The sequence below is a fragment of the Epinephelus fuscoguttatus genome, linkage group LG22, assembly GCF_011397635.1.
Source record: "Epinephelus fuscoguttatus linkage group LG22, E.fuscoguttatus.final_Chr_v1".
NCBI classification, from domain to species: domain Eukaryota; kingdom Metazoa; phylum Chordata; class Actinopteri; order Perciformes; family Serranidae; genus Epinephelus; species Epinephelus fuscoguttatus.
This window is the reverse complement of record NC_064773.1, coordinates 37,301,866-37,323,858: the sequence shown is the minus strand read 5'-3', so window position 1 is coordinate 37,323,858 and position 21,993 is coordinate 37,301,866. Positions and strand designations below refer to the sequence as shown.

The following is a 21,993-nucleotide window of genomic DNA, read 5'->3' as shown; positions in this document are numbered from 1 at the left end:
GCAGTTTGTCCTGATATGACCCTAGAGGGGGAAGGACTAAAAAAGTGCTGAGTCAGCAGAAATGTGACACCGATATGGTGGGTAGGACTAAAACTGAGCAGAAATGTGACATCTTTATGATCAGTGCCCAGTGGAAAAGTTTAAGGAAAAGAGATGACTCAGCAGAAATTCTACGATAAAAGAGCGAGCGCAAACAAAGAAATTTCAGTCTTGCTCCGGAGCTTGACTCATTGAGTTGTGATGTGTTTGTTGCCTGCGAGCACATTAAACTCAGTTGCATCTGATTCTATGTGTCTCCAGTGATTTTTTGACCTCTGAGTATTTGAGTTTTTGATATCTAATGGAAGACAAAGAAAGTCCGTTTGAGAAGAGAAGAGCAAGGTCGCGGGCTTTCTGGCACGGCTCGGGACCTTGACTTTTTTGCTTTGACAAACCACACTCCTAACTACCACGTCCTTACTCCCAGATAACAAGAGCTCTGTCCTGACCTTGGTACATTTAAATTCCTCTGTTAAACTAGATACTGGCAGCTGAAGTATCCCTTTTCCATACAATGCAACACTACTTAGGCACCTGGGAGTGCCCAACCACTTCCTAATATAGGAGCTAACCGACCTTTCAATTCTCTCCACAACGGATATTGTAATTTCATAAACTGACAATGGCCACATTAACCTAGGATATAGCCCAAATTGCAAACACCACAACTTCCTGGAAGTTCTGATTTATCTATTCTATCCAATCCTTCTGCCACATCTTTTCTAAATTTCCCTAACTGTTCCTCATCATTCAACTCCACATTGTACCATCTACCTAAGCTCTTCACTGACTTTTCCCTAATTGTTGGGATTTCCTCATCATCTATGACAAACTTCCTATCGCTTAACTTCCCTCTATGTATCGAGATGCTTCTAGATTTACTAGGCTTGATCTTTATGCTGGCCCACTTGAGGTTCTTATTTACCTTCTCTAGTAGCCTCTTTGTACATGGTATTGTTGTGGTCGCCAGTGTTATGTCATCCATGTAAGCCCTAACTGGTGGAAGATGCAAGCTGTTCTGCCGTCTCTCCCCACCTACCACCCACTTAGAAGCCCTGATGATTACTTCCATCGCCATAGTAAATGCTAATTGAGACATTGTACACCCTGTCATGATGCCTATTTCTCGCCTCTGCCAACCTGTTGTGAAATCTGCTGTACTTAGACACAACTTAATATCCTAAAAGTATGCTTGCACTAAGTTAACAACTACCTATGGCACTCTGAAATAGTCAAAAGCACTCCAAATGAGGCTATGCGGTACTGACCCAAATGCATTTGCAAGATCTAAAAATATTACATGCAGGTCCCTTTTGTTAATCTTCGCTGCTTGAATCTGGTGCCAGATCATGCTAGTATGCTCTAAACACCCTGAAAAACCTGGTATTCCTGCCTTATGCACCATGGTATCTACACTGAACAAAAATATAAATGCAACACTTTTGTTTTTGCTCCCATTTTTCGTGAGCTGGACTCAAAGATCTAAAACTTTTTCTATATACACAAAAGACCATTTCCCTCAAATATTGTTCACGAATCTGTCTAAATCTGTGTTAGTGAGCACTTCTCCTTTGCCGAGATAATCCATCCCACCTCACAGGTGTGGCATATCAAGATGCTGATTAAACAGCATGAATAATGCACAGGTGTGCCTTAGGCTGGCCACAATAAAAGGCCACTCTGACTCTGTGCAAACTCTGTGCAGTTTTGCTTTATTGTGGGGGTCTGGGGGGGTCAGAAAACCAGTCAGTATTTGGTGTGACCACCATTTGCCTCATGCAGTGCAATACATCTCCCTCGCATAGAGTTGATCAGGTTGTTGATTGTGGCCTGTGGAATGCTGGTCCACTCCTCTTCAATGGCTGTGCGAAGCTGCTGGATATTTTGGCAGGAACTGGAACACGCTGTCGTATACGCCGATCCAGAGCATCCCAAACATGCTCAATGGGTGACATGCTCGGTGAGCATGTTGGCCATGCAAGAACTGGGATGTTTTCAGCTTCCAGGAATTGTGTACAGATCCTTGCAACATGGGGCCGTGCATTATCATGCTGCAACGTGAGGTGATGGTCGTGGATGAATGGCACAACAATGGGCCTCAGGATCTCGTCATGGTATCACTGTGCATTCAAAATGCCATCAACAAAATGCACCTGTGTTCGGTGTCCATACCATATGCCTGCCCATACCATAACCCCACCGCCACCATGGGCCACTCGATCCACAACATTGACGTCAGCAAACCGCTCACCCACACGACGCCACACACGCTGTCTGCCATCTGCCCTGAACAGTGAAAACAGGGATTCATCCATGAGGAGAACACCTCTCCAACGTGCCAGATGTCATCGAATGTGAGCATTTGCCCACTCAAGTCAGTTACGACGACGAACTGCAGTCAGGTCGAGACCCTGATGAGGACGACGAGCATGCAGATGAGCTTCCCTGAGACGGTTTCTGACAGTTTGTGCAGAAATTCTTTGGTTATGCAAACCGATTGTCGCAGCAGCTGTCCGGGTGGCTGGTCTCAGACGATCTTGGAGGTGAACATGCTGGATGTGGAGGTCCTGGGCTGGTGTGGTTACATGTGGTCTGCAGTTGTGAGGCCGGTTGGATGTACTGCCAAATTGAAACGCCTTTGGAGACGGCTTATGGTAGAGAAATGAACATTCAATTCACGGGGAACAGCTCTGGTGGACATTCCTGCAGTCAACATGCCAATTGCACGCTCCCTCAAAACTTGCGACATCTGTGGCATTGTGCTGTGTGATAAAACTGAACATTTTAGAGTGGCCTTTTATTGTGGCCAGCCTAAGGCACATCTGTGCAATATTCATGCTGTCTAATCAGCATCTTGATATGCCACACCTGTGAGGTGGGATGGATTATCTTGGCAAAGGAGAAATGTTCACTAACACAGATTTAGACAGATTTGTGAACAATATTCGAGGGAAATGGTCTTTTGTGTATGTAGAAAAAGTTTTAGATCTTTGAGTCCATCTCATGAAAAATGGGAGCAAAAACAAAAGTGTTGCGTTTATATTTTTGTTCAGTGTATTAAGCTATTCCTTTCTAAGTAGCTAGTTAATCTCTGCGCAACTACACTAAAGAAAATCTTCCCCTCCACATTCAAGAGAGAAATCATCCAGAACTGGCTAAGGTCCACAGACTCCTTCTCCTAAGGAATGAGGACACCCCCTGCCCTACGCCATGCTCTTGGTATAATTTGTTTATCCCAAACTATTCTTAGCTGTTTCCACAAAAATTTAAGGATATCAGGCACACTTTTATAAACCCGGTAGGGGACTCCATTAGGCCCTGGGCCGAAGAAGCCTTTGCACGCCTGACCACCTCCTGAACTTCCTTCCACCTAGGTGGCCTGACATCCATCTCATGCTCTATCCCTCCTAATGGAGGGATATCAGATGGGAAACCTACTATCCTATTCTTTTCTTAATCTGAATATGTATTTCTCAAATATTCTTCAACCTCTAGCCTTTCTGCTCTGAGCTGCCCTCCCTTTTCCTGGCTGAACAATCCTTTAACAAACTTAAAAGAGTCCCTGAAAAAACCTGTCCTAGCATGTTCCTGCCCTTCTAAGAACTGTTAGCCTGCTTCTCAACTCCTCTTGCAACACCTTAATTCCCTCCCTTTCTTCTTCTGTAGCCTTTTTCCACTGCTTTCTTAACTGTCTCCTTTCCCTGACTAACTTCTCTATTTCTCTTTGCCGCCTAGACTTACCTGACTGTACCCTCTCACTCCTCTTTCTCTCATGCACCCCAAACCTCTTTACACCATATGAGTAAATTATATCTCCCATCTTTTCTAACCTTTCTATTGCATTTCCTCTAAGCCTACTTAAGATTACTGAGAAATCTCTATTAACTATCTCCCATTCTTTACTGTCATTTGCCCTAGGCTATCTAACTCTAACCTTTTGCTGCATGGTTCTCTCTCTGACTGGCACATTGGCCTCAGTGTCACCTGCATCCTCTCTTACTACCTCCTCCTCCTCCTCCTCCTCCTCCTTAGTGGCAGTGTTACTGATATCCTGTGAACTGTGGTTTTCTACCTGCCACTGGACTTCATCCGACTGACTGAATTGACTCCTTAGGAAGTACTGATCAATGCCGCTACTCTGCCCTTTCTTTGCCACATACTTCTTCTTTCCCTGATGAGTTCTGAGGCCTTTCACTGATGTTACTTTCTGCCAGCCGCAAGGACAAACCTGAAGCATCCTGTTCTCAACTGTGCTACTTTTATCCTCTACAGATGCACTCGCCTTGCCTTGAGTGCTGCTAATTCTAGCCCTGGTGGATAGGTCCGTGCCCCTGTCCTTCACTGATTCACAGATCCAATGCATAGTCGTGTCCGTTCCAATGTCTGTTACCGTGTAATCCACCTGTGAGTCATCTTCCACCCCTGTTCTCGCTGACTCTAGGGGTATTTTCCCTATGTTGGCTGTAGCTAATTTTGGTTGTAGTAAGGCTGGTAGTTTAATATAACCAGTTACGAATTTGCTTTACACTTTGTTTTGAAAATCAGTTTTTGCCTTAAAAATTTCCCCTCTTCGCTATCTCCTTTTTATACACAGTAATTCAGTATAACAAGTACAGAAGGCAATCCTCCTTTCACTGAGACAACTTTTTAGCTGTTTTGATACCCAGGACTTATTTGGAAAAATTCACAGTTTTAGTTTCAGACACAGTTTCTTCACAAAATTTGATGTCAAAGTATCTGTAAGTTTGTCAGTATCCTGGCAGGATTGAAACAAAATATCCCAGTTAGTGTCTTGAAAGCAGTCCCTGAGTTGCTCTTTAAATCTGTGAGGCCACACTTTTATTTGCTTGTTGACTGGTTTCACTCTCTTCACCAGAGCTTTGTATTTGTGCAGAAGATGGATTATATTGTGGTCAGATTTCCCCAGTGGAGGTCTGCATACCATTTTATAAGCATCAGGAATATTTCCATAACAGCAATCAATAGTTCAATTTAACCAGGTGGGACAGTCCACACATTACTAGAGGGTATACAGATGTACAGACAAATTACACGGATTAAAGTTCCCCAGATTTAAAATGGGTTGACCTGCGGAGCGAGTGAGTGCATCATTGTAACTCCGCTATTCTCTTCCCTGCCACATCATCATTCAGCCCTGGTACATAAGTGAGTATGACGGTGATCTGGCCAAACTCCCGCGGGAGACACCGTTAAGATCTCAACGTCTGGTGTACACCCTGTGTGGTCCACCAATGGATTTACATGTGCTGGGCACGTCTATGGGGCCATTATGGTAGCAAAATAGCTGCAAATGCGTATCTCAATCTGTGTGTGCGTAATCAGATTTGTACATGTGTAAAATAATTTGTAAAAGCGTAATAAAGTTTGTGAATGCGTACGAAAATCTGCAAATGTGTATTTAGAATCTGTGTGTGCATAATGAGATATGTAAATGTGTAAAAAAATCTACAAATCTGTATTCAGATTTGCAAGTGTATTGCAATCTGTAAATCTGTACAACGATCTGTAAATCTGTACAACAATCTGCGAATGCATACAGAGATCTGTAAATGCGTACAGAGATCTGTAAATCTGTACACAGATCTGCAACTACGTACAGAAATCCGTAAATATGTAGACAGATTTGTAAATACCTGTGTCTTCAGCTTTAACTCAGTCGGGCCTCTCAATTGGCTCTCATTGTACACGTGATTTTTGCTACTCTTCTGCCGTGTGAGATCCGCAAATGCGTGAGAAGATTTGTGTCTGTAACTCAAAGTGTGCGTCACCCTGAGCACAGGCTCAAGCTGCCGCAACCTTCAGATTGTTTTGCCCTGAGTACAGGCTCACAGGCGCTACGTTCTTTTCCATAGGTTTTTCAGGCGCTTTTCAAAAAAAGAGGGTAAAAAAATGTATTGAATATGTGATTGTAAGTGAAAAACTAATCAACACAGACATAAATGTCTATTTAGGAGCTCACTGTATACAAAAACACTTCTAGAAAACCTACTTTGATGATACAGACAGATTTTTCCCCCTTTTGTTTATCATTTTCTGTCCATGTGTAACAGTGGCAGACTGCACAAAGAGCCTGAAACACCATTCAAATGCTTCCTTGAGGTCAATAGTGTCATTGACTACAATACCAGTAAGCCCTGTGTCAATATGCAGGCTGGGTAATTGCAGTTGGGTTCCTTCACATCTGTCCTTGACCTTGTGACGTTTTCAATCAAGGCCAAGGAGAGTTGTTAGGAAAGAAGATTTTTTTGAGGCTATTCGACCTCAGCACTATTCTGCCTTTTTGGCCTAGCAACAGGGTCTCTAAGGCCTCTATTTGCTCATATGACGTCTCTATAGAGAATACAAATTAGTCTCCAGCATGGTAGCCTCCATTGCGATCTGTCTGATCTGAATTATGAATCATATCTGTGAAAATATGACCGTTTGAAATGATGCAGCAGCAGTTGGTGGATATCTATGGATGTGTTAATGGGTTTGGACCATATATTTTGCTGGATTTATATCATCTGGACCTTTAGGAGTGTATGAGCATAGAAGAAAACAAGAATAACCCCAGGTTTCTTTTCAGCACTGTAGCCAGGCTGACTGAGAGTCAAAGCTCTATTGAGCCTTGTATTCCTTTAGCCCTTAGCAGTGATGATTTTATGAGCTTTTTTTAATGACAAAATTATAACTATTAGAGGCAAAATTCATGACCTCCTGTCCTCAGATAGTACCTATCTAACCTCAAACACAGCTGTAAGACCTAATATATATTTAGATTGCTTCTCCCCAATTTCTCCTCAAGAATTGACCACAGTGATTTCTTCATCTAAATCATCAACGTGTCTCTTAGACCCCATCCCAACTAGGCCACTTAAGGAAGTCTTACCTTTAGTTGACAATATTAGATATGATCAATATATCCTTATTAACAGGCTATGTACCACAGTCTTTTAAGGTAGCTGTAATTAAACCTCTCCTAAAAAAGCCCACCCTGGATCCAGAGGTGTTAGCCAACTATAGACCAATATCTAACCTTCCCTTTCTTTCAAAGATCCTTGAGAAAGTAGTTGCAGACCAGTTGTGTGATTTTCTGCATGATAATAATTTATTTGAGGAATTTCATGATTTAGAGTGCATCATAGCACTGAGACAGCACTAGTTAAAATTACAAATGACCTTCTGATTGCTTCAGACAAAGGACTCGTCTCTGTACTTGTTTTATTAGCTCTTAGTGTGGCGTTTTACACAATTGATCATCAAATTCTGCTACAGAGACTGGAAGACTTAATTGGCCTAAAAGGTTCTGCACTAAGATGGTTTAAATCTTATTTATCTGATCGTTTTCAGTTTGTTCACGTTCATAATGAATCATCCTTCTCCAACAGAAACACTACTCATATCAATCAATTCAATCAATCAATTGTATTTATAAAGCCCAATATCACAAATCACAGTTTGCCTCCCCGGGCTTTACAGCACACGATATCCCTCTGTCCTTAGGACCCTTGCAGCGGAAAAACTCCCCAAAAAAACCCTTTAACAGGGAAAAAAAACGGCAGAAACCTCAGGAAGAGCAACTGAGGAGGGATCCCTCTTCCAGGACGGACAGACGTGCAATAGATGTCGTACAGAACAGATCAACATGATAAATTAACACTAATCCGTATGACACAATGAGACAGAAAGAGAGACGGAGACAGAGAGAGATGCAGGACAGATGGTAATGATAATAGCTTACAACAACATTAATGAAAGTAATAATATTATAATTATAATTTTGGCTATTGTGGTACAATATGTTGAAAGTATATATTAATGTCTGATAGTATACATATGTGACAATAATCATATGTGTATAATAACAGTAGAAGTATGACTAATGATAAGAGCATCAGGCAGGACCATGGCAACAGCACAACCACACACATCACACTATCCAGGCACCGCTGCAATATAAGTGAACCCGTGAGACAGTGGAGCACAAAGGCACCAGAGAAGAAGTCGAATTAGTGACATGCAGTACAGCCGAGTTAGCAAGATGTAGTAACAGGACCTGAGTGTTAGTAAAGGAGAGAGACAGAGACAGTGAGACAGAGACAGAGACAGAGAGAGAGAGAAGGAGAGAAGGTGCTCGGTGTATTATAGGAGGTCCCCTTGCAGACCACGCCTATGTCAGCCTAACTAGGGGCTGGTACAAGGCAAGCCTGAGCCCGCCCTAACTATAAGCTTTATCAAAAATGAAAGTCTTAAGTCTAGTCTTAAATGTGGAGACGGTATTTGCCTCCCGGACCGCAACAGGAAGATGATTCCACAGGAGAAGAGCCTGATAGCTGAAGGCTCTGGCTCCTGATCTACTTTTGGAGACTTTAGGAACCACAAGTAACCCTGGATTTTCAGAGCGCAGTGTTCTGGTGGGATAATAGGGCACTATGAGCTCTCTAAGATATGAGCAAGAATTTGCTTTGTAAGTCTCACCAAGGTCAGCCTATAAAAACTACACATGGTCTATTTGGGCTCCTCTTAAAACAATTCCTGCTCCAAGATTTAGCTAGTTGTTAATACATAAATTTTATAAAAATAAGTTTGTAAAAGCTAGGTTAGCTACTGCTGACTTACAAGGTAAGTCAGCAAAAGAAGGACAAATGAAAACATGGTTAAATATTTCCAGTGAGTTGATCTAATGAGTAATAAAGTGAAACAAATACAGTGATAAGAAGAAAAAGCTAAATATGAGTGGCAAACATAAGCTATTATTTACCATCAGTTCCAGTGGTGCAATCCAAAAGGCCGCAGCTGGAGGTCCATTTGTGGTGAAAAAGAAAAAAAAAGGCGGACCACGAGAACAGCTCTAATAGTGTGTGTCTGATATGAAAATCCATAGAAACCTTAATTTGGCAATCAGCTCTTGAGATGTCTTGGTTTTGATCAAAATGTTCAAACCCTAACCAACTGACAGACTATACAACATCATCATCCATTGTCCCTACTGTTTGCAAGGTAAAAAACCTGTTGATACTTGATCTTCAATAGAGCATTGCTGAATATATGGATCTTGGCTGGCAGTATTAAATGGGCCATTCACAGTCTTACAGAGCCCTTTGAGCATGTTAGGGTCATGATATACTTGTTTTTAACTATGTGTTAGCAAACACATGGTGTGTGTAGCATGTTTTCGTTTAATGTGTATCCTCAGAAAGTGTCGGTGGGTATCTAGAAGATTGCATTAACTACATGAACTGTGCGGGCAGTATTTCAGGATGTGTGGTGAGGTTGCTGAAAGTTTTTAACTGTATATAAAATATTTTGATACTGGTGATGGATCAGCCTGAACTGATGGATACATTTTTTTCCATTCTCCAGGTACATAGAAAGTATGAAGGCAAGCATGTGAACATGTGAACAGTGTTGCTCAATAGCCTTATTGTTACAAAACAATAAACACCTCATTAAAATCAAGCCTTTTTTTTCTTAACATTACCATCATCTGATCATCTGAGAATCCAAAAGAGATGTATCCATCGGAAGGTCCTTTCATCTCATAGTGGAAGACTGGATCACGGGGAGACAACATCATGGCTGACATGAAATAACAGTCAGCGCTGGCGTTAGGGTCACAGTTTGAAGGCTGACTGAAACACACTTTGGTGACTCCACAATCTGCACTGGAGATATTCTGCAGAAGAAAGACGAAATCATGTTAAAAACCCAACTCATTCCAAGTCCTCATGACTGACAGTACAAAAGGCATTCACCTTCCACCCCAGAATACTGTCCATGTTAGTGCATCTGACTTTTGAAGACCTCCAACTAATGTTTTTTCCTTTTTTTTAAAAAAAATTCCTAACCTTAACCATACCAAATTTTCCATGCATAAATATTGCAGAAATTAGTAGTTGAGCTTTTGCAGAATCATTCAACATCAGTATAAATTAAAGCTGCAAGCAGCGTTGGGCGGGACCTAGTGCAAATTCTTCATAATAGTAGAGATGCCGATCAAACAAGCAATGTCAAGAGTACGCAAGGGCATTTCTGGCAATAGAGGGACTTAATATAACAGTATGTTACAATATGTATTTAACAGTCATAATCACAAAAGTAGCAACAGTATTATCAGTAATAAAGGCTGTAGTAGTATGTGACCAACACTGATATATAAAGTGTAGATGCTGTTTCAAATGGAGATTCTGCAGCTGCAATCTGTCCTTTAAAGATTGTGAGACACACACACACACACACACACACACACACAGGCCTGTGTGCAGGCTTTGTCATGGTGATAAATGAGATGCATGCAGCAGAGGGAGACACAAGCTGTGAGACCAGGCATGCAGCAGAGGGAGAGACAAGCTGTGAGACCAGGCAGATTAACATGGCTTTAAAATGTCTCAAACTCCTCCCCTAAATTCCCAAACCGTGGGTTCAATCGTCAATCTGAGCCAGCCCTAACTATAAGCAGAGAGATACACTTTTCCCGAACACAGCATATTGTTTTTATGTTTGTGGAGTCAAAAATGCGATCTTGGTCGCAAGTTTAAGATGTGTTGCCCCTCACCTTTTTTTCCAGAAATCGCCACTCCCTTCGCTTGGGAGCTCACTGACCCAAATGTGTACATGTGAGTGAGCCATGGTGACAGCAGTGCGACCTACGTTTTTTGTATAAATTGTGTATGTACACTGAAAATTGTGGCCTTGGCAGCCAGTTAAAGACAAAAGTTTTAGATGATTTTAGACCCCCTCTCCACTCTAACTCACAGCTGACAATTTTTCCACATTTGCTCATGGTACTTTCAGAGGCACAGATTAAAAACAGTAAAAGATATGAAAAAGATGAAAACATGAGTGAATAGATGAGACCTGTGGCAACATTTGAGAGTTGGAATGGAGTCTGTGGCACAAGGTATGGAGAAGCTATTTAGGCATGAAAAAGGCCAATGATTGGTCCCTTTCTCCATTCATTTCCTGTAGGACAGCTTTCGAAGATCCTCAGGAGGTTTTGTGGCACGTCACATTTAAGAAACCATAAAATCCAAAACATTCGAGTAATGACAAAGTTATACAGAACTTTTATTCAGCAGGATTTGAGCTGTCATGTGTGCGAGTTTGAAGCCGATACTGTCACAGTCCCTGTCTCTCATTCCCCTCCTGTCACTCTGCTGCAGTGATTTTCCACTCTCCCTCCCTCTGCTCCACTCTACCTGCCAGCCACGCCCACCTCATCAGCCCAACTCTGCTCACCTGCCTACACAGCTGCAGCTCATCATAATCAGCCCTGCATTTAAGCCTCTCCAGCACTCTCACTCATTGCCAGATTGTTCTCAATGCTTGCACCAGACTTTCCAGCGTTTCTCTGCCTGATCTCCCGGTGCCGACACTGCCTGTTCCCGACCTGCTCTCCTCGTCTGCCTCCCGGTAAACTCACCTGCCTTCTGTCCCTGACCTCGTGCTCTGCCTCAGCGTTTCTGGTATCTGACTGCTCGGCTGGTAACGACTCCTCCACCTGTCCTCGTTTATCCTCCTGCCTGCTCCTCTTCGGTGCCTCTACCTTCGCGGACTGCTCATCTGGCTACGACCCCCCCACCTGCCTCCGACCACTCCTCTGCTCTCTCCCCGTCGGCACCTCCACACGTGCAGCCGGCTCTTCGGACCACGGAGCTTCCTCCTCATCGTCTTCAGCTGAAGTAAGCTACTTCTCTTCCCCTCGTCTGAGCCCCGGAGACTGTGTGAGGGCTTGCAGCCCGAAGAACAAACTTTATTCTGTGTTTATTCAATCTGCACCGTACCTTGTTTGTTGTGGTGGGAATAAAGGTCGTTATCAACTGTTCCAAAGCGCCTGTGTACTGCATTTGGGTCCATACCACACCCGTTTCAGTACAATCTGGCCAGAAATGGACCCAGCAGACCCCGCTTCTCCTCAGTCTCGCCTAGCCCAGGTGGAGGGAATGCTCCAGCAGCATGAGGCTCAGTTAGCCTCTAACGCGGCGGAGGCCCGTCAGTCAGCGTCAACTCTGGAACGAGCACTAACCTCGCTAGCCGCCCAGGTACAACAGATGGCAGCCTCCATGACTCAACACGCTGCCTCTGCCTCAGCTCCAGCCCCTCCTGCTCCGACCCCGGGGCCATCATCCAGCAACACATCTGAGCCCCGGGTGGGGGCGCCAGAACGCTACGCTGGGGATCCTGAGGGTTGCAACCCTTTCCTGACAAACTGTTCAATTCTGTTTGCCCTGCAACCCCATACCTTCGCCACAGAGGGAGCTAGAGTCGCCTTCGCCATCAACCACCTCACTGGAAGGGCACGTCTGTGGGGTACGGCGGAGTGGGAGAGAGGCACGCCAGCCTGCGCCTCTTTCCAGGCCTTCTCAGAGGAGCTTTGCAAGGTGTTCGGACCCGTTTCCCTGGGTCCTGATGCTACAGGGGGACTCATGAGTCAGAGGCAGGGGGATCGGACAGTTTCGGACTATGCCATAGACTTCAGAACCCGGGCTCGCCTCAGTGACTGGAATGCGGCTGCCCAATGCGACGCCTTCCTCAACGGACTAGCTCCTTAAGTTAAGGACGAGCTGGTCTCGTTTGACCTCCCTACCTCCCTGGACGGGCTCATCCAGCTGACCACGAGGCTAGACAGACGGATACAGGCGAGGAGGAAGGAGCAACGCCACGAGGGAGGAGATCATCGGCTTTCCGCCCGTCAGCGTGGGTTTCCAGCCACCCCTGTCCTTTCCTCTGAACCCATGCATGGGGCGGAGCCCATGCAGGTGGGGCACTAGCCTAACGCCAGAGGAGCGAGAGCGCCGGCGCCGGGAAATCTCTGCCTCTACTGTGGCCAGGCCGGCCATTTTGTCTCCCGGTGTCCAGTAAAAGGGAGGGCTCAGCAGCAAAGAGGGGCATTCTGCTGAGCCGGTCCCAGAACTCTGCCCCCAACCCAAGACCACTGTTTCACGTCCAGCTCCTGCTGGCAGAGGGTTCCACACCCTCCACTTTCATCGACTCAGGTGCAGATGTCAACCTGATCGACGAGGAACTCGCCCGTCAGCTGGACATTGGTCAAGTTCCTCTCCCTCGTCCCATGCCGGCCAGCGCTCTGGATGGTCATCTTCTGGGGACCGTCACTCATCAAACCATCCCCATTTCGATGCTCCTGTCCGGCACACACCATGAGACCATCCGGTTTCATATCCTGAGGTCTCCCAACCTTCCCCTGATCCTCGGCTACCCCTGGCTTCGCCGCCATAACCCCCATATAGACTGGTCTCGGGTCCATCCTGGGATGGAGCGCCTCCTGTCAACAGATCTGCCTCAGACCGACAGTTGCACCCACGCCGCCTGCCAGCTCCTGTTCCACCCCAGACCTCTCCATGGTGCCCCCCGACTACCACGATTTCCGGGAGGTGTTCAGCAAGGCGAGGGCCACCTCTCTGCCCCCTCATCGGCCCTATGACTGCGCCCATCGACCTTCTTCCGGGCTCTGTTCCCCCCAAGGGTCGCCTCTACTCCCTGTCCGCACCTGAAAGGGAGGCCATGGAGACCTACATCAGTGATGCCTTGGCCGCCGGGATCATCCGACCCTCCTCATCACCTGCTGGGGCGGGGTTCTTCTTCGACAAGAAGGATGGTTCCCTGAGGCCCTGCATCGACTACAGAGGGCTGAATGACATCACGGTAAAGAACCGCTATCCTCTCCCCCTCATCGCCTCAGCTTTCGAGCTGCTCCAAGGGACCACCAGCTACACCAAGTTGGACCTCCAACGCCTATCATCTGGTTCGGATCCGAGAGGGGACGAGTGGAAGACAGCCTTCAACACCCCCACAGGACACTATGAATACCTAGTGATGCCTTTCGGGCTCACCAATGCCCCGGCTGTTTTCCAAGCCCTCATCAATGACGTACTAAGGGACATGCTCAACAAGTTTGTATTCGTCTACCTAGACGATATCCTGATCTTCTCAAGGTCCAAGCAAGAACATATACATCACGTACAGACTGTGCTACAACGCTTGCTGGAGAACTCCCTGTTCGTCAAGGCTGAGAAATGCGAGTTCCACGCCTCCTCTGTCTCCTTCCTGGGATACATCATCGGCCCGGACCGCATGGAGATGGACCCTGCTAAGGTCTCAGCTGTCACCTCCTGGCCTGTCCCTGACTCTCGCAAGCAGTTGCAACGTTTCCTGGGGTTCTCCAACTTCTACAGGAGGTTCATCCGGGGCTACAGCACGGTGGCAGCACCTCTCACCGCCCTTACCTCCTCCAAGGTCCCCTTTCGATGGACTTCGGCCGCCGAGGAGGCGTTCCAGCACCTGAAGGGGCGATTCAGCTCAGCCCCCATTCTCCTGATCCCTGATCCCGAGAGACAGTTCGTAGTGGAGGTTGACGCTTCTAATGTGGGGGTGGGGGCCGTCCTCTCCCAGCGTTCCGCCAAGGACCAGAAACTACACCCCTGCGCTTTCTTCTCCAGGCGTCTGTCTCCACCTGAGAGGAATTATGACATCGGTAATCGAGAACTGTTGGCGGTGAAGCTGGCGCTGGAGGAGTGGCGCCATTGGTTGGAGGGAACCAAGACCCCCTTCCTCGTCTGGACCGATCACAAGAACCTGGAGTACATCCGCTCGGCCAAAAGACTGAACTCTCGTCAGGCCCGGTGGGCTCTGTTTTTTGCCAGATTCAATTTCACCCTCTCCTACCGGCCAGGCTCCCGCAACATTAAACCTGACGCCCTGTCCCGACAGTTCATGGTCGGGGAAGAGGACCCCTCCAGCCCAGACAACATCCTCCCCGCTTCCCGTCTGGTGGCCGCTCTCACCTGGGAGGTGGAGGAGCGGGTAAGAGCTGCTTTGGAGGACCAGCCGGGGCCCAGCTCCTGCCCCCAAGACCGCTTATTTGTCCCTCAGGAGTTGAGGTCTGAGGTTCTGCAGTGGGCCCACGGTTCCCGACTCACCTGTCATCCTGGAATTCATAGAACCAAGGAGGTTCTACAACGGCGGTTCTGGTGGGTCACCTTGGATGATGACACCAGAGACTTTGTTAACGCGTGCCCAGTCTGTAACCAGAACAAGGCCCCGCGACGGGCCCCTGCCGGTCACCTGCACCCTCTGCCTGTGCCTCATCGACCCTGGTCCCACATCTCATTGGACTTCGTCACCGGGCTGCCGCTGTCAGGAGTCTACACCACCATCCTGACAGTAGTAGACCGGTTCACTAAGATGGCTCATTTCGTGCCCCTGCCCAAGCTCCTTCGCCAAGGAGACTGCTGAGCTAGTCTTGCAGCACGTGTTCGGCTCCACGGCCTCCCGTCCGGCGTGGTCTCCGACCGAGCCCCCAGTTCACCTCTGCATTCTGGAGAGAATTCTGCCGCCTCCTGGGAGCCTCCACCAGCCTGTCCTCTGGGTTTCATCCCCAATCCAACGGCCAGTCCGAGAGGATGAATCAGGAGATGGAGACGGCGCTCCGCTGCATGGCTTCCAAGCACCCTGCCTCCTGGTCCACAGAACTGCTGTGGGTGGAATACGCCCACAATACCCTCATCAGCTCTGCCACTGGGCTCTCTCCATTCCAGTGCGCTTATGGCTACCAGCCTCCCTGTTTCCTGCCCAGGAGAAGGAAACCGTCTGCCCGTCGGTGGAGGCCTTCATCCGCCGCTGCCGCGGACCTGGACACAGGCCAGGACCGCTCTCCTATGGGCCACAGATCGTTATTCAACAGCAGCCAACCGCTGCCGCTCCCAGGCCCCCCCTTACCAGGTGGGACAGAAAGTGTGGCTGTCAACCCGGGACCTTCCTCTGAGGGTGGAGTCGATGAAATTGGCTCCCAAGTTTATTGGACCATTCCCCATTGAGAAGGTTGTAAATCCAGTGGCTGTTCGGCTCAAGCTGCCCCGCACTATGCGGATTCATCCCACCTTCCATGTCTCCAGGATTAAGCCATTCCGGGAGAGTCCCCTGCAGCCCGCCTCCCAGCCACCTCCACCTCCTCGCATCATTGACGGGGCCCCTGCTTACACGGTGCACCGCCTGCTGCGCTCTCGTCGTCGTGGGAGGGGTCTGCAATACCTCGTCGACTGGGAGGGGTACGGCCCGGAGGAGCGGTCATGGGTTCCGGCCCGTCAGATCCTGGATGCGCGACTCATTGAGGAGTTCCATCGCCAACACCCTGATCAGCCCTCCAACATCGCCTCGGCACGAGGGGGTCACAACACCAATCCTCAGTCCCCTCTTGCAGCTGAGACATCTGGATCTGAGGAGGAAGACGGGGGGTCAGTCTTTGAAGAGGACGAGGAGGCTGGGACGGAGGCCTCAGAAGAATTTTAGCCCTCCTCCAGGCCCCCTCCACCCACCCGGCTCCTCTAGAACTGTTTGGGACGCGTCAGGGCCGTCCCTTGAGGGGGTTCTGTCACAGTCCTGTCTCTCATTCCCCTCCTGTCACTCTGCTGCAGTGATTTTCCACTCTCCCTCCCTCTGCTCCACTCTACCTGCCAGCCACGCCCACCTCATCAGCCCAACTCTGCTCACCTGCCTACACAGCTGCAGCTCATCATAATCAGCCCTGCATTTAAGCCTCTCCAGCACTCTCACTCATTGCCAGATTGTTCTCAATGCTTGCACCAGACTTTCCAGCGTTTCTCTGCCTGATCTCCCGGTGCCGACACTGCCTGTTCCCGACCTGCTCTCCTCGTCTGCCTCCCGGTAAACTCACCTGCCTTCTGTCCCTGACCTCGTGCTCTGCCTCAGCGTTTCTGGTATCTGACTGCTCGGCTGGTAATGACTCCTCCACCTGTCCTCGTTTATCCTCCTGCCTGCTCCTCTTCGGTGCCTCTACCTTCGCGGACTGCTCATCTGGCTACGACCCCCCCACCTGCCTCCGACCACTCCTCTGCTCTCTCCCCGTCGGCACCTCCACACGTGCAGCCGGCTCTTCGGACCACGGAGCTTCCTCCTCATCGTCTTCAGCTGAAGTAAGCTACTTCTCTTCCCCTCGTCTGAGCCCCGGAGACTGTGTGAGGGCTTGCAGCCCGAAGAACAAACTTTATTCTGTGTTTATTCAATCTGCACCGTACCTTGTTTGTTGTGGTGGGAATAAAGGTCGTTATCAACTGTTCCAAAGCGCCTGTGTACTGCATTTGGGTCCATACCACACCCGTTTCAGATACAATAAACAGGCTAGGAGGAGATAGTTTTTGAAACAGAGGATTTTTGAGGCTAAATCTTACTTTGAAAGGGCAAATAGCTCACTTCACTAGGTCAGGGGTGTTAGTGCGTGTTTTCTAGGTCTTGATGAGACGAACAAGCCAGTTATGGTTTGATCTTTCTACGACATTCCTACGGTCTACACAGTGGACATTTTAGTGTGCCCAGGTGGTGCTAGAGAGCCCATTTGGGCACTTTTGGGGTTATTTTTTTCCTTTTATCAAAATTTTCACCAGTCCTGACATGCGTGCCAATTTTGGTGAGTTTTTGAGCATGTTTAGGGGGTGAAATTTGGGTTCAAAGAGACGGCAGGAGAAAGACTAAAGAAAGAAAGAAAGAAAGAAAGAAAGAAAGAAAGAAAGAAACGGACCAAAAAGAATAGGGTCCTCGGCCCTCTTTCCTTATTTATAAAAATAAGAAAAGAAAATCTATCTCCAAGGTTCTAAATGAAGAATTGCTGCATAGAGAAGCATTACACAAGCAAGATCAATCAGAGGGAAAACTGGAATAAATTAGTCATAGCTAGGGCTGTCCCGAATACAATTTTTCTAACATTCGGACCTTCGGCAGAATTTATAACGATATATTTGTTCACAGCGGGGGGGGGGGGTTTGGTTTTGCCAGTGGCAACCAGATCTTTGCTCTCAAACCACAAAAAAAATGTGATGGCACAACAGTCTCCTTCAGTACATTATTCTATGCTTTCTTTTGATTTTCACATTGGCTAGTCATCCTGTTTAATTTGTCTTCTGATTAAATCGGAACCGTTGAAACAAGTTGTAGGAAGCCTCTGCAAGTAATTGGTTGCTGACAGATACTCTGTGCTGCAATAAAATGGTTAATCAGCAGTGTTGTGCACTGTAGAGCCGATGCGCTGCTGGTTCTGCTGGCCTGAATAGAATATAATGTCTATAGCCTTACTGTTGTGTGTACAGCCTTTATAGACTGAGCTGAGTAGTGATGCACGGGTCGACCCATAACCCGCGGGACCCACAAATGGACCTGCGGGTCGGGCAGCAGTGATCGTCTGTTATATCGGTCTGTAAATGATATTTTGACATTATTGGCTATTACTGTCATGGCATCCGAAGGTACTGATGCGTTGAGCAGGTGACAGTTCGCGGCCATTTTCAAAACACACTTGTGTCAAGCACTCCAAAAGAAACTTGTTGAAACTTTTAACAATAATTTATTGTACAAAACGGGGGAAACAAACGTTGACAAAAACGGTCCCATAATTCATATTAAATTCAAAAGATAATGAAAAACAGCTACAAGTTAGAGGGAATAGTGATAAAGTGGTAAAACTTGGCATTGATCCACAGCCTCAGACGGATGCGCTCAAGCGTGCCATGCGCACAAGCTCTGTTGGTAGGCTATACTATATTTTCACATTTTTAACAATGCAATTTAAAAGTTTTGATTTTTATTGATAACCTACATTTACCAACAACAAAGCACCAAAAAAAAAAAAAAGTAAATAAAAAAACGAATATCGAATACCAAATTTTCATAACGAATACCTATTCGAACGAATATTCGAATATCCGAATATCTGGGTACAGCCCTAGTTATAGCCAGAGCAAATTTCAATCTAGACCACACAAATTATATTAAACAAAAAAGTATGTATTTGAAACAAAGAATGCATGAATTTGGGAATAGACTGGGTAAACTATTGGCACACTCTTTAAAGGACAAGCTAAGAAAACCATCATGGCTATTCAGACTGAAAACGAACATATGAGCCATTAGAAATCAATAAACATTTTTTGATTTCTACAGTAGTTTATATATATCAGAAAATATTTCAGTTTCTGAGACAAAAGTCTTTTTGGAAAGTTTGGATCTACCTCAAGTTACAGCTTCAGATCAACAAATTCTTAATAAAAACTTTTCCGAGGAGGAAGTATTTTTCTACAATTAAATCATTGCCAACAAATAAATCCCCAGGCCCAGATGGCTTTTCTGGAGAATTCTATAAAACTTTTTGGCCACAACTTAAATCAGTTTTTATGATAATGATAAATGAGTTCTTCAGTCATAACACCCTTCCTGCTTCTATGAACACAGAAAGAGTTTCTGTTATTTTAAAAGAAGGGAAAGATCCTCAGAGATGTGCCTCATATAGGCCTATAAGTTTGCTTGAATGTGACTACAAAATTATCACAAAACTGCTATCTAAAAGACTAGAATCAGTTCTTCATAAGTTAATAAAATTAGATCAAACAGAATTCATTAAAGGTCACCACTCCTCTGATAATAGCAGACAGCTGTTTAACATCGTACAGTATTTAAATCAGAAGAAAATACCCTCATTATTAATATCCCTTAATGCAGAGAAGGTGTTTGATCGCTTAGAATGGGATTTTCTTTTTTCGATTCTAGATAAATTTAAAATAGGGTCTAATTTTATTGCATGGATTGAAACACTATATAAAACTCCAAATGCAACTATTTGTACTAACAATGTGGAATCATCTTCAGTTCAGTTAGGTAGAGGCTGCCCTCTATCCCCATTATTATTTGTTCTTGCACTAGAACCCTTTGCTGAGATGATAAGAGCTAATAAAGGGAGTGACTTCAGGCACACAACACCACAACATCTCACTTTATGTGGATGATACTTTATCATTTGTTACAGAACCTATGTTAACTCTGCGCCATGTTTTGGCAGATGCAATATTTTTCTAAACTTTCAGGGTATAAGGTCAACTTACAAAAATCAATTTCTTGTCCTCTTAACATTTGGGATGAAGAAAATATTAAGAAAGAATGACCCATCTCTTGGTCAATACATAGCTTTAAATATCTTGGAAGTACAGGTAACACCCACTTTGGACAAATTATTTAAAGAAAACTATGTCCCTCTACTGGATGATTGCAAAAATAAACTTCAGATTTGGTCTTTTCCCCCATTATCTCTTATTGGGAAAATTAATGTTATTAAAATGAGTATACTGCCCAAGTTCATTTATGCCTTCAATATGCTGCCGTGTTATATTTCTTTTTCTTTTTTCAAGTTGATAAATAGATGTCTAACAAAATTTATATGAAATAACAAGACACCAAGGATTAGGGTTTCTACTTTAACAAAGTCATGTTTAAAAGGGGGGTTAGGACTTCCGAATTCTTTATGGTACTACTGGGCCAGTAGTATTCAACCAAAATGTTAACAATGTTAACATTGTCATACCCTATGTGTCCGGGGTGTCATAATGTTAACATTGTCATACCCTATGTGTCCGGGGTGTCTGAGAAACTCAGGAGAATTTTCAACCAACATCAAATTCCTGTGTGTTTCAAACCAAGTAACACACTCAGGCAAAAACTGGTACACCCCAAAGACAGGGTACCACACACTCAAAAAAGCAACTTGGTATATGCTGTCCAATGCAGTGAGGAATGCAAGGACTCATACATTGGTGAAACCAAACAACCATTAAACAAGCGCATGGCTCAACACAGAAGGGCAAACTCCTCAGGTCCAGTTTCTGCTGTTTATTTACATCTAAAGGAGAAGGCTCACTCCTTTGAGGACAGCAATGTGAAAATCTTGGACAGAGAGGACAGATGGTTCGAAAGAGGTGTGAAAGAATCCATCTACGTTAAAATAGAGAAGCCGTCTCTAAACAGGGGAGGTGGCCTGAGACACCACCTATCCCCCATTTACAATGCGGCCCTTGCTGCTGTACCTAAGAGACTGAACAACAAAGACTGCCCGAAACTAACCTCAAGTGGCTCAAAGAAACACAACAACAGTCGTTCACTGATAACCACACATCATGCCTAACGACTGTTGCTCACCAGTGGCCCCACTCACTCCTAATGACTGTCGTTCACTAGTGTGACTCACCTGACCCAAACAATGGTCCAGTGAAACGCCACTAACGAAGTATTGTCTTATGAGGGTGGTGGGTGTACACCTCCACAGAGGTTAAAAACCTGAGTCTTACTCCACTGTTTGTCAGACTAGTGAGGACTAGTCAGACCGATGCGTTGAGAACTGATGAAGCCGCTTGGATAAGAGGCAAAACGTCTTCTAGACAAAATCAAAGTCCAGTTGCCTACGATTTAATTGTTGCCAGAATGGAATTGACCTGGATAAATGAGAATATCCACAGACTTATCCCTGACCTAGAACTGCTCTGCATTTCCATGAGACCCTTTTATCTTCCAAGAGAGTTTAGTAACATCATTCTTTGTGCTACATATATCCCCCCCAGCGGAAATGTAGCTACAGCTGCAAAACGTGTAGCAGAACGTGTTCACTCTCAACTCCAGCGCACTCCAAGGGCTCCTGCTTTTGTTCTAGGTGATATAAATCAGTGCAAACTAGAACTAGCTCTACCTGTTTTTTTCCAGTACGTTAAATGTAGCACTAGAAATGACAGAATTTTAGATAAATGTTTTGTCAACATTAAACGCGCTTACAGATCTAATGCACTCCCCCCTCTCTCCAACTCAGATCACTCCACTGTCCATCTCATGTCTAAATACAGAACTGCACTTAAATCCAGCAAGCCCCAGTACAAAACTGTTCTGCAGTGGTCTGAGGACTGTGAGGAAACACTCAGAGGCTGCTTCCTCAGCACAGACTGGAGCATCTTTCAAAATCTGGACCTTGATGAGGCGACACACTCAACTACTTACTACATAAACTTTTGTGTTGAAAACGTGGTCCCCAAAAAGAACGTCCTACATTCCACTAACAACAAGCCTTACATTACTAAGGAAGTGAAAGCCTGCATTAACAAAAAGAAACTCACT

At 45.8% G+C, this 21,993-nt stretch overlaps 1 protein-coding gene across 1 annotated transcript in view; it reads right to left on the bottom strand.

The window, feature by feature from the left end:
• Positions 1-21,993, bottom strand: part of LOC125882999 (putative ferric-chelate reductase 1) — a 333,018-nt gene that overhangs the window by 180,309 nt on the left and 130,716 nt on the right. Inside the window, exon 6 of the mRNA XM_049567087.1 lies at positions 9,524-9,718. Within this exon, the coding sequence (XP_049423044.1) occupies positions 9,524-9,718 (195 nt within the window). The remainder of the gene's footprint in view (positions 1-9,523; positions 9,719-21,993) is intronic.